At 37.1% G+C, this 13814-nt stretch overlaps 1 protein-coding gene across 1 annotated transcript; it reads right to left on the bottom strand.

Annotated features, from left to right (window-relative positions):
• Nucleotides 1-973: 973 nt before the first annotated feature.
• On the bottom strand, nucleotides 974-2179 carry LOC144440659 (beta-1,4 N-acetylgalactosaminyltransferase 1-like). The gene has a single exon (XM_078130045.1). The coding sequence runs from the start codon at nucleotides 2177-2179 to the stop codon at nucleotides 974-976; it is 1206 nt and encodes a 401-aa protein (XP_077986171.1).
• Between the last annotated feature and the right edge of the window lie 11635 nt (nucleotides 2180-13814).

Raw genomic sequence — 13814 nt, 5'->3', positions numbered from 1 at the left:
CAAAGACATCCTTGTTTATCACTGTATGTACGTGTATTACACTGGCACTGTGAACTAGTTGTGTAACTGAATTTATTATATTATATATATATATATCTGGAGCCGGAGGCCCATATTATTCTGAAATAAACCAAATTACCCAAATTAAGTGTAGTTCTCAACTTGTCATGCTATAAACAAACATCACAAAACGATGGAAATAGAGGTAAATAAAGCATTTAGCCGCTTTCCCCACATCAGAATTTAATCAGATTGGCTATACTGTAATGTACGATGAAGCAAACTGAATCTTTACAACTTTATTATTATTAAAATCATCATTACTATATAATATGTATTTAATTATCACTTTTGCTAAGCGCGTGGTCATGGTTGCTAGGGCCAATCATGATATGAACACTTCTTAATCTAAACGCCACTAAGAACGTTCCCATTAAATTTCAAACCAATCTACTCAATTATTTTTGAATAATATAGATTGCTGACCAAAAAGGCACATTTTTAGCCCTAATTTGTCTTATCATTGATTGGATCATCACGTCGTACTTCTTAATACAAACACCCTGAAGAACGTTACAACCAAATTTCAGCCCAATCTACTCAGGAGTGTTGGAATTGAATATTATTGACCAAAAGGACACATTTTCATACATGATTTGCATATCACTGCGATGTGATCATCATGTCATGAATAATTCTTAATCTAAACACCTCTAAGAACGTTCCAACCAAAGTTCAGACCGATCTATCCTGTAGTTTTGGAGTTTAATTTGTTTACCAAAAATTACATTTTTTACCCGAAGCACACACCGGTTCATTTTCAGTTGAACAATGTCCCAGCTTAACATCTTAGGTAATCGGTTCAGCGGTATTTGACTTTTCAGTTGTTTATACACGCGTGCGCGCACACACACACAGTGAGACAGACACTATACCATGCCTATAGTACTACTGAACTTTCAGTTCAGTTGTGCTAAAAATTAAAACATTTCAAATTGTTCTTGAATAGTGTATGCAAATTGCACGAACTTCGGTTTTTGTTGAATTGTTGTCCATATTCCCGATAGCTAAGGTACTTTTTATTAGTTACTTGCTTATGTAAAATGTTCACGTCTGTACATCCCATCATACGCAGTTTTCCCAATCCATCGATGTGGAATTCTATATGTCCAACTCTGTCGTAAACTGGGTCAAAACCAACGCTCCTGGTTGTACTGGTTCGGGCCATGAAAAAATTTGTAGTGCCATCAGCGAAGAAACATTCGGGAAATTCTTTTACAGCATGGTATTTCTTGTTGTTCTTGAGAACCAAACAGTCGCCGTTATCATTTTCATAGTTATTAGTAACTTCAAGTGTACGACAACCGAAGCAATTGGTGGACATTTGGCGTTTACCGTTCGCATCTCCAAACGTCCCACCGACAACGTCGATTGTCAAGTTTGGATGTTTGAATTTTTCGAGGAAATTTTCAAGGTGAGTTCCGTTAGTGAACACAAAGTCGTCATCTACCCAAACAAAGTACTTGGTTCTTACCTGACTAAGTGCTAAATTTCTACCAGCAAACCATCCTTCTGCAAAAGGCATAATGTAATGCTTTACATTAGGAATGCTAATTTTTTCAGGAAACTCGGAATCGTCGGCGACAATGATGGCCATATTCGGATAAAATTTATGTATGCTAGATATTAGTGTTTTGACTGAACCATACCGTTCAAACGTTTTTGTGATAATAGTTACCAATGAGTTGATATCACCGGAAGGTCCTGGGTCGTACAACGTTGGTACTGCCGGTTTTTTTATGTGAACGTGAACAGCGATATCAAAATTTAACATTGTGATATAGATTATATCTCTTGTATTGATATCATAAACTGTGCTTTTATAGTTTAAATTTGCCAAAACTGTATTAAGAGCGTGTAGTCCATTCTTGTTAGCTGTGATAGTCATTTCGGTAGAGTCATTTCCACTGACTCCCACACTCGTATTACCCTCATGTTTGAATATAACTAACACTCCTTTCAATTTTTTACATCTTAACACAGTCCGAAGCTGTTGATCTTCAGGCAGGAAATCAGCGATAGCGACGTGTATTTGTAAACCATGTAGACGTGTTGACTTGAGTGGTTGAACGGTAACACCACCCGCAGGATATCGTAGTGGTGTAAAGGCTTCACACATCATCAACGGGTCGCTGGAATGTCTATGCTGTCTATTCTACTCTGTCAATTCACGTTGTCGCCGTAGTTTTGATGGAGACTTCAACTTGTCTATTATTGACGTTTTCGCACATTTGCATGGTGACTCAATCTGATTGTCTGCTTTTCCAGCAGCAATATATTTAGAAATCGGTGAAAAAATTCTCATGTGCGGGTTTTTTCTGTCGAAATATGCTTGATTTGGTCGAGGTCCAGAGTGGCTGTTTTTCACAATTCTCCATTCAATATCTTCAGTGGTGGTATACCAAACCGAGAAGACAAGGCCAATTATACCAAATAAAAGTAGAATAAGCCACGTTGTATGAAACGCTACAGTCCTCATCATGGCGTACATCCTGAAAATTCTATCCTTTAGAACTTTGCCACGATATTACCGTACAACCTAACAATTCTACCCGTGAGTGTCGATTTATATTGAAAACGTCAGATGGCGTTTCACATGATCATGAACAAGCGTAGTTCATCAATAGGCCCATACCACCATTGTTTTATACTAGACGTCGAGACGATGCCTGCGCATGTCCATTGGCGACCCTACGCAAATTAGGACAATTGTTTGTACGATCGCGACTTAACATTTACTACTAACTACATAAGGTGAAAACAGTTGCTACTAAACATTGCTGCCATCGTCTGAGCCGTTCATATTCTAGATTCGGCCACGTTCAAAGAGCGAAAGGTGTCTTTTCTTGCCTTTAGAAAACCGAAAACAGACATCACAAAGCGACACGATATGGGTGAATGCATGGGACGATTTTTCAGTCAACAAGATCAACAAACATACACATGTTTCCACTTTGTGGGAAGAAAAGGTCAAACATTGGAATACCTGCGACAGCATCATCAGAAAAGGGACGAGACACTTAGCTGAATTACGACCCGTGGAAAGAAGTTCAGTTGGGTGCATCGGTACGCGATCTCACATCACCGATCAGAGTGTTCATGCTGTTCTGTTATGTTTTGTAATACTGTCATAATCATATCATTTCTCTTGCACCAGTATGTAGACCTAGTGTGAGTTTACCCAGTGTGTGCAAACTTACGATTCTGTGTACCTCGAGCTGCCAAGTTGAGTGCTCCCCCCTACCACGAGTTATACCCCAGAGCGCGTCTATCCCCCCCCCACGAAAACTTAGTATCTTACAGTACAAACGACAATATAGTTATACATGCGTTTATTTATTTGTTTATTTATTTATTTATTAACCATCCAACAGGCATTGCCCAATAACAGGAGGAAAATTCAGTGTTAATGCAGGAGGAAACCGGGGTTACCGGGGAAAACCTGCGTTGTTCAGTAGAGTCAAACTGAACGACACTCTTCTTACTTACAGCGTGGCAAATTTAACCAAACCCAGCCGACTGGCGGGTTCGAACCCAGGCTGCAGAGGTAAGAGGCGTTCGAGCTAACCGCTCGGCGTTCGCGATACCTACCTGTTCTTCTTTATTTCCTTATAAAATACAAGTGATCATATACACTACGTACATTGTCCGTTTATAGAATCGTAAAGTAACTCCACCTAGTTTAACATTTTTTTACGTATTCGTGAAAAATAATACTAAAATCGCGAAAATCGTGAAGTCTCGCAAGAAATAGTGGGTGCGGAAACTGACATCAACTTAAAAAGACAATATAAACCAATCTTTCAATCTGTAATGGCTGTACATCTGATAGGAAGAAATAAACAATATAGAGACCATATGAAAAACAATGGAAAACTTGAACTAGACACTCGCACATTTAAAAAAAAATGATAAAATAAAACAAAAAATCTACCTACCCCACCTATTTTAAAATTGAATGTAATCGGAACCACACATTTTTTTTCACTCATGCCGAAGATAGTTTTGTTGGGTGTCGTAGAGTTGAACGGTATAAGCATGGATAGTTCAGACGTTACACTCTAGCACTCACACTCTCATACTCTCGTACGGGATCGTTCAGGTCCAAGTCGGGAATTAGTCACAACTGAGAAGATATTTCGGCTTGCCAGAATCACCTATCCGAGTGCTTCTCTCCTCTCCTCATCCTCGTGAGCTCCTGTCGTCTGATTATGGATGTTTTATTCTCACTTTAAGTATACTTCCAATACAATGGAATTTACACAACGACTAAATATAGAAAATCACACCATAAGATCATGGCATCATAAAAGTTATTATGTACTTTTCTCTAACCAATCATGTGAATTTCAGTTACATCATGTTTGCCCAGATTCGTCATCGACAGTCTATTTCTGACCTATGGCCTACAATGCCGAAAAGTAGAATTTATTCCCATAATTCCGAAATACGATATTTTGGATCGTAACACCACCCCCCGTTTTCCTAAAGGAGCGACCCGCGACTTGAGAACTGGAGAAACATGACGAGTGGCATAGCCAAAACTTTCTTGTAAATTTGTTTTTGTGTTTTTCCTTATATAACAACTAAGTAACACCGTTGCATAGATACATTATGTAATTGGTAATCAGGTAAAAACGTCTCAAGGAAAGTTAAATACAGAGTATATAAATATATATGAGATAAATACATGTATACATGTAGAATAAATTAGAATGTAAACCAATTATGAAATCAAATAAGTGATCAAAATAGCATAGTAACGTTGATATATATCTTGAATAAACACAAGTAAACATAGCACTTGATGTAGTCTAATATAAATATTGATTATGGAATACAATAATTGACAGTAGTGATCAGTCCTGTAAATATATATGAATAAAATCTCAAGAAAACAAAATGTCTCGAACATAAAAATCTAACAGACGACAGCATAAGTCGTGAAACATGATAAAAGTCCAAATGTTCGTCTCAAAATTATGCATTCAATACCCGTAAATCATATATGCAACTGAATGTTCTACAAAAGTATACTATAGTAAAATATAGCATTCCTGCAATTAGAATGCAAGTCAAGTCCGTAGTCAAAAATCGTAGTCAATATCCAAAAAGAAATCCAAAATTTAATGTCAGCGAAGCAAGACCTAAAATAATGACCATGAGGGAGTATCTTTTACAGGGGAGGCCTTATCTCTTACAGGGGTGGCAGTAATACTAGCAGGGCGAATAAGGGGAGTGTCCAGGATGTCTGAATGAACATCGGCTACCACTACGCTGCTACTTGTATTCACAGCAAGCAAACTATCTTCGCTGAGCGGCTCTATAATAATTTCGCGCATATCTAAACAATCGCTATCAGCCTGTGTACCAAAGTCAGTTTGACACCCCTTAGAATTAGTCAAGAACAAAAGTTTTGCGTCTATAGGTACTTTAACTGGACAAAAACATTTCTTCCAAAATCTAAAACATTTAAAGCTACACTTATAACACAATACGACAATCAGTCCCAGTCCAACTACCGCAATAGCATTAAGTAGGATATCGCTGGTTCCGCCGCTAACAACAGTGCCGGCTTCTGTCGTCAACACGGAGCCAACTGAATCCCACGGTATATTTTGTGCACGTATAGGACTGGCACTCAAAATCGCAAGAGTTATAGAAAGCTGTCTAACCCTAAAAAATAAGTATATCACAGCTGAAATGGTTATAACGTTGAAGATGACACTAACATATCCTGGAATATCGAACCAATCAAACCAAGAATCACCCTTAACTAAGGTACTATCCACATAATTACTAAATTCATCCATGGGAGTTAAGTATATATCGGAATGGTTTCTCAATACCTGTGAAACCCTATTCAAATCCAATTTTAATCTATTATCCCTGAACAAAGACTTATTCCAACTTTCCGTGAACAACTTAACCTGAGGTAGTTGCATAGTTAGTGTGTCATTGAAAGTATAGTCAAACAGTGACGTGTCAAATTCCTTGTTATACAACGTAGATAAAACAGGAACTTTCAAAATATGTTCATAAGTAATCGTCTTATTAGGCTGGTAATTAGCATCTAACGACTCAAAATAATAATAAGTGGACATTAAAATGTGTGAGCGACTTCTACAAGGCTAGGTGAAAACAAATATCAATCCCTTAAACTAACTAAGTGAACCCGTTCTGAAGCCGTGCTAACTATTAAGTAGAGCGTCGTTTGCCTGTAATTACAACCGGATTCATTGAAACGCTATTGATCGGCTTATTGTGCAGTTTATCGATATTTAATGTTCAAACGGGGAAGTACTCACTCGCACTGCTGTTCCAATCGTCAGTCTGTTCCATTTGAGACTATAACGTTGAATTAGCCGACCAACTAGTTTCTTCTCAAACCACCATTTCTACGAGGTACCGTACCGACTTGGATTGTGTTGAGTAGAACTCACACGAAACATACGTATCTGGTTCAACGAACGCCAAGCTAACCACTTGGTTGATTTTATTACATGACCAATCTCCGTCTCCGCCTCTCCTCTCGAGATGGGCTAAAAACCCAACTTAAATACATTTCCAAGTTTACACAAAATCTCTATTCTTAGAGTATGACGTATTATTAAGTCTATAATGAAAGACATCATCCGAGATCTAATATCCAATCACCTTCTCTAGATTAGTAATACAAGTTCATATCTCAAGACCATAAAATAGTCATGTCATAATAAAAGTTGTTGACAGTTCAATTGTACCTGGTACGAAATAGTGATGTTGAGATGTCAAGGACCTATGCTGTTACGCAACGGAATGTCACTGTATGTACAAAGTTTAACTGCTTTTTGACTTCAATATAGAGTGCATAATGAAAATTTACCAAAATGTCCCAAATGAATATATTTTAGATCTGTGACTCGTAACACAGCGCCCACCTTCACTGTGAAGCGCCCTCGCTTCAACATAAATGATTGACATCTCTCCTCGCGAAAAATATCGTACCATCTTGCCTAACTAAGAAATATAAAGTAAAGAAAGTGAAATGTTAGGAAAAAAAATGAATCGAAAATTCATATGCAATATTTGAAATGCAATACCAAATTATTAATGCAACATTGTTGTAAATCAAAATTGAATCAGTTATCATGTGACCGAGCTAAATTAAATAAAGTGAAAATAAATTGCGTATGATACAATGGAACCATACAAATAAATCAGAAAGTAGTTAAGTGCCTTATTGCAAATCACCAAATAAGTTAAAAAGTATCACTAAAAAAATAACTCCAACTTTGACAAAATAACTAATAATTACGTTGAACTAATGAAAAACAGCCAAAATTAATGATTTGAATAAATCTCAGATCAAATTCGAAATGAGTTATTGTTGCTCCGGTATATGTAATAATATATGAAAAGGAGTCGAATAAAAGAATAACATGTAAAAATATCATACCTAGTAAGCTATCATATAATAAAGAGAATGAAAATATCTAAATGATAATCGGTTGTCAGTATGCCAGTTTAAGACAATTTCACGCATTATCACTAATTTTCATCGCATCAACGCATGATATAAATTTGTAATTTTCGCAAGCCATAAAGGTTACGTAATGTCGCAAGTAGCGGGGAGATGATGTCGTGTTATTGTATATATGTTCAAGGACGACATCAAACGCACCCTATTATCGTCAAATACGTAAAATAAACCATAGAGGATTCTTATCATGAAAATAGTCAGTCAATGTCAATCGCTACGTCATGACTAATAAATACATAACTATATCACACTAAGTAATGTGCAAATGTCAATAGACTGTGTCAACCCATAAAACACTTCGTAAATAACCTATTGATAACCCACTTCACTGTGTGTCACATATACGTATTATTCTTGAGAAGAGTAAACAAACGTAAACAAACCAATCTACAGAAAGAATGCATGCTTGTCCCTAGGTAAACAATATAACATTGTCCTGCGTCCAGGACTGAAGTGGTTTGCCAAGGAACCTTCTGACTGTACATGTAAGTCGGTAGTACTCTAAAACAGTCGAAAATGCCAACTTTAACTGAACTCAAAACTATATACCTGTCAGCACCTAATTGAAACACACCCGCTATCTAACAAAGAATAATAGTTATTTGTACCTGAAACTTTATCGACAAAGATAACCAAATAATCCAAATTAAACTATCAAACAAGAGGTGGTAAACATACTCAAGATATTGAGCTTAACAAATAAACAGTATTGCCACAAATGAAAAAAAAAAAACACCAAATGACCAACTATTTCACTTGAAGTTCAGCAGACATATGAAAGCATGAAATGACCAAACACATAAATGAAATGGAAGCTAGAAATATGAAAAGGAACACATGTGCCTCTGATCATTAAGACTTTGGAACTAATGTATTGAAATATTATGAAATAATACACACGCAGATGAAAATAAACAAATTACTTTTAAAGAGTTTTGTCTGATGAGTTGCCAATAAACGAATATTTCCCGATCACAACATCACAATTATTCAGCGTCAGGCCTGACTGTACAAACACTCACTCAATCATACTGTGCACTCAAACATACTATAATAAAGAACCCTAACAAAAATATACTAAGTAAACTCTATCAAACAGAATATTCATTAAAGCAACTCCAAGGATGAAAGGAAAGGTAAAAGTAAGTTCACGATGCGGTTGGATACAAGGTTTACAATTATGAGTTATGACAACAATTTTGTGTATAAGAATCGGTGAACACACTTTAGTTATATGAAGACAAATATAATGTTATGTAAACAGTGCACACCTGAAGCATAGCCATAAAATGCAGATACAACTTGGGCTGCAATATTGAAACAATAAATATCGTAACAGAAACAATGTTAAGACAAAGAAGACAATATGGGCCATATCTTTAAACTCGGCGGTTCCTAGCAACAACCTTTGGTTTGCTATTAAGTTGGGCGTGACTTGCCCGTAATGACAACTGGATTGTCGCGTAAAGACTGAAGGGCAACTTCATTCAAGTAATCCCTTGGAATCCATGAATTGTCTGAATTAGGGTATCCCTCCCATTTTATCAGATATTCTAAAATGCCATTTTTGTATCGTCCGCGTAAAATCTTTTCTATACGATAATATGTGTCATCACCAACATATTCATTTTCTCCAGCCAAACTGTCACTATCATAATCAATGGGATGTCGCGCAGGGGACCGATTTGAACGTACTTTATCGTTTGAATCGGAAGTATCAGCACTTTCATGGGTTGAGACTTCGTCGCGATTCCCTGAACTACTACGAGTTTCACGTGTGCTATGTGCTATTTTACGAGCGATACGTCTTTCTGCTCTCTTTCTAACAGCCACTTTCTTATCTATGTTTCTTGGCTGTATAGCGTGATCAGTTGATTCAGACACACTTTCACTGGAGGTGTCTGATAAATCATAAATTTCTGTATCCGAATACATATGATAGACACGACCGTTATCATCATTCACTGGGTGTGATAAGTGATTATCGCTCTGTATCTGAGTTGTACTGTCAGATTCATCAATTGATTCCTGATCATCATTACTTAATAGACGTCGTGGTCTCAACTTTGCATGCTTGAGTCGGTTAGCATGAATAACTTTCCCATAAGGTCTTGTGCCTTCAACATGTTGCAGTTTGAAATTTACCTGTGAAATTTGTTCCTTGATGCGATATGGTCCGCGGAAGAATTTGTGAAACTTTCTGGCGTAACCGGGCTTCACAGCCGGATGATGAAGATACACTATGTCACCTACTTTAAATGTATTCTCAACATGTGCGGATTTATCATATCTCTTTTTCATATTTGCTTGTGCCTTCTCGATATTCTCTTTCGCTAATGATACAGCCAAATTGCGGCTCCGAGCCATTTCCTCTAAGAATAAATTCGCGTTGTGTGACGCACCAAGTTGTGGTATTAATTCAGTATCAACCGGTAGTCTTGGCTCGACCCCAAACAATGCCCTGAATGGTGACATTTTCGTCGTGTCATGTGGCGTAGACCTGCCAGTATGCGAATAAAACTGACGGTAGAAAAATATCCCAATCATCACCTAGTCGATTCGTGTAAATAGAAATCATATCTATCAGAGTTCTGTTAAAACGCTCTGTCAGCCCATTTACCGATGGCATATACGGAGATGAACGCTTCTTTGTAATATCGAAATAGCGACAAACTTCTTTCATAACATGTGACATAAATGACGAACCTTGATCTGAGAGAATAGAATTTGGAAAATCAAAAGTGCAAAATATTTCTCGAAACAATACTTTAGCAACAGTTTCTGCTTTCGTATTAGGTACTGCGAATGCCCACGCAAACTTAGTCAAATATTCCTTCACAACTAAAATATGCACATTTCCACTTTTTGTCTTTTTCAGTGGCCCTAAAAAATCCATGCCAAGTCTATGCATAACTCCCGTGACTTTCAGTGGAATTAAGTGACCTTTGAACCGACGACCTCTCTTTCTAGTATGACAGCGTGCACACGATGCTACATAATCTGTGATATCCTTATTCATCCCATCCCAATAATATCGTGATCGAATTGCATATAAACAGCGCGACGTCCCGAGATGACCTCCTGTTACGTCATCGTGAATCCGCTTTATTACATACAATTGAAGCGACCGTGGAATAACTAATTGTCTAATACAATCCTTAGCTGGAGCAGACTTTCCCGACGGTGACCATAAATGATACAAAATTCCATTGAGCAACAAATAATTTGCCTGCGTGTTTGCGATACGTTTAGCCAACTTTTTATCATTTGGTAAATCCCCACTTGTTAAGAACTTAATCATCGGAACTAAATGACTGTCACTATGCTGTAGGCGCGAAATTCTATCAGCTGTCGTATTGGAATGTAAGTCATCATTGAGTACACAATCATCATTTACTGTGACTGACCCCTGGGATTGACTATCAGTACTAGTCTCAACACTATTTGTACTGCCAACCGTTTGTAAGGTGTTATATAATTCACTGATGTCAATATTAGAGTCATCTGATTTGTTTGACTTATCCAAATTCACCATATTAACATTGGCCATATGTGTACTTGACCCTCTAGTGTTGTCGTCGTCGACCTTTATGTCATTGCTCATTGTAGGCTCAAATGCAGGTGTATCTGGGTTACTGAAGTCAGAATTTTGGCTCCCTACCTGTTCATATTCTCTACGCGATAACCCGTCAGCATGGGGAATCTTTTTGCCCGATCTGTGTTGAATATCGAAATCATACTCCTGAACTCGCATAATCCATCGTGCTATTCTACCACTAGGTGATTTCATTTTGAACAAATATGGTAAATTAGCATGATCAGTTATCACCGTAAAACGATTACCTCTTAGATAAGGGTCGCACTGCGATAACCCATGTAGTAAAGCAATAGCTTCTCGTTCTGTCGTCGAATATTTCCGTTCGCGCGAACTCAGAGATCGACCACCATAAGCAATCGGTCGTTCTAGTTTGTCCTGTTTTTGTGCTAAAACGTACCCTACACTAAATGCAGATGCGTCTGTATACAGTATGAACGGATCATTGTATTGAGGAAATCCTAACAATGGAGCTGTTACTAGTTTTTGTTTCAAGGTATCGAATACCTGTTGACATTCATCCGTCCATTTGAACACTTTGTTCTTATGCAATAAATTATGAAGTGGATGGGCAATCTTAGACAAATCTCTGATAAAACGGCGATAGAAACCTGCCAGACCTAGAAAGCTCTTGACCTTAGAAACATTTGTAGGTACTGGAAAACTCTCAACAGCTGAAATCTTAGCTGGATCCGCAGAGATACCATCCTTAGTCAGAATATGACCCAAGAACTTAATTTTCTTCCTACCAAAGTGGCACTTCTTTGGACCTAGTTTCAAACCTGCTTCTCGCAATCGTGTCAAAACATTATTTATATGAAGCAGATGATTATCAAAAGTATTACTGTACACCACAAGATCATCCAGATAACAGACGAGATGGCTCCAAATTAATTCTCGAAATAAATGCTGCATTGTCTGTTGAAACGAAGCACTAGAATTACGTAAACCCTGAGGTAAAGTATTCCATTCATATTTCCCATCTAAACTAACAAATGCCGTTTTGTGGGAATCCCTCTCATCTATTGCCAACTGCCAAAACCCAGACATCATAGTATAGTCTTATATTTTAGATCTGTGACTCGTAACAGTTTTATATCAATAAAAGAAACTGTGAACACCAAAGGAAAGTACATTTATAAAATATGGTACCGGTGTGGTAACTTCTAAGTTCATTTTATTAGTTTGACATGATCGTAAACTTAAGAACATCTCGTTTTATAAGTTGCCAAACTGAGTAGAAAAAAAGGAGCACCCTTGGTACGATGAGACCCACCCGAAATTAAGAGGAAGAAAACGAACAGATAACATCGTGAAAAGATGTCAGTAGAAAACGCCTTACTACAACTGTCTGAAGATGCAGCATGCCAATCTTGTAAGGATTTCTGTCTTAGGATTTGAAAATATCAAAACCTAGTTTTGTGCAAACCTTTTAGTATTTAATATAATTTGTATCAGACTTTCATCTAACGTTACGCTAATATACGCTGATGTGTACGCCTAAGCATGTGTTTATCTTGTCCCATAGTATAGTCTTTTTCCTATCAATATTGAATTTCCCAATTCTCATGGAAACACTTCTATCTGAGTGAAATTTTCAAGGTGAATGTTTACAGTTTATGGCGAGCTCTGGTTAAAAGGTCTTGTAAGTTTATTTTTTGTAGTAATGTTAACTTGCTGGTATGAATCATAGACTGTTTGCACAACATGTACAGACACTGTATGCAGTAAGCGTGGGTTTTTTCATTGTTGTTGTTTTTGAAATAAGGACAGTGAGCTTGCTAGTAGCGTATTTGCTGTGTAGTGACAAAACTGTATCATTGGATCCATCTGGCACGTAATTTCGACTTGGAGGAAATCCGTACGTGTGCAGCGATTATAGTTATCATTCACTTTAAATTATTAACTGACATTTCACACTGGAATTAGACATTGTGATAGCTATGTAAATTGGCATGGAATAACTGAACACTATAGAGTTTGACTTTATTTCGTTTAAACTATTCAGATATGTTACATTGAATATCTGCACATTGCTGTTCTCAGGGATCTTAAACGATGCACAGTAAGCTTACAACAAGGAATTCGAAAACTGAGATTGATGGAAAAAAGACATTTAACTGTGCACAGGATGTCCAAGGAGTCATGGCAAAAATTAGAGTGTCAAATGGACTAAAATTGAGTTTTGGTGGATACAACTCTTCTGTGATTTGCTGGAAAAAATTATTTTCTGTAGGCCAAACAGTTAAAGTCATTGATGACGATATTTTGCAATCTGTTTATCAAATATTAGAATTCCCATATTATAAATTTCCTGGTCTGCATGAAGTGCTTCCTTGACTTCAGAATCTCCCAAAAGTTCTAATTTAAGTTTTGTAGCAAAGTTTGTACCAGCAGAGTTTTCCTTGCCTTTTCTGTACACTGATTTGTTTTTGATAGTTTCCTTACAGATTGAATGAAATGGTAGCTTGTACACAGTTTCCAGCAGTTGCAAAGTTTCATCAAATCTGTCTGTCGAACCTATAACAGAAAATAATTTCTCAAGATTTGCGACAATGAAATTCAAAATTTCATTTTTCTTGCGTTTATCCACCTTAGCTTCAAGTAATAAGATTTGTTTCAACCAACAAGGTATCT

Source organism: Glandiceps talaboti, chromosome 10 (assembly GCF_964340395.1).
Source record: "Glandiceps talaboti chromosome 10, keGlaTala1.1, whole genome shotgun sequence".
Classification (NCBI taxonomy): domain Eukaryota; kingdom Metazoa; phylum Hemichordata; class Enteropneusta; family Spengelidae; genus Glandiceps; species Glandiceps talaboti.
Note: the sequence above shows the minus strand (reverse complement) of the source record. Positions and strands in the feature narration are given on the sequence as shown.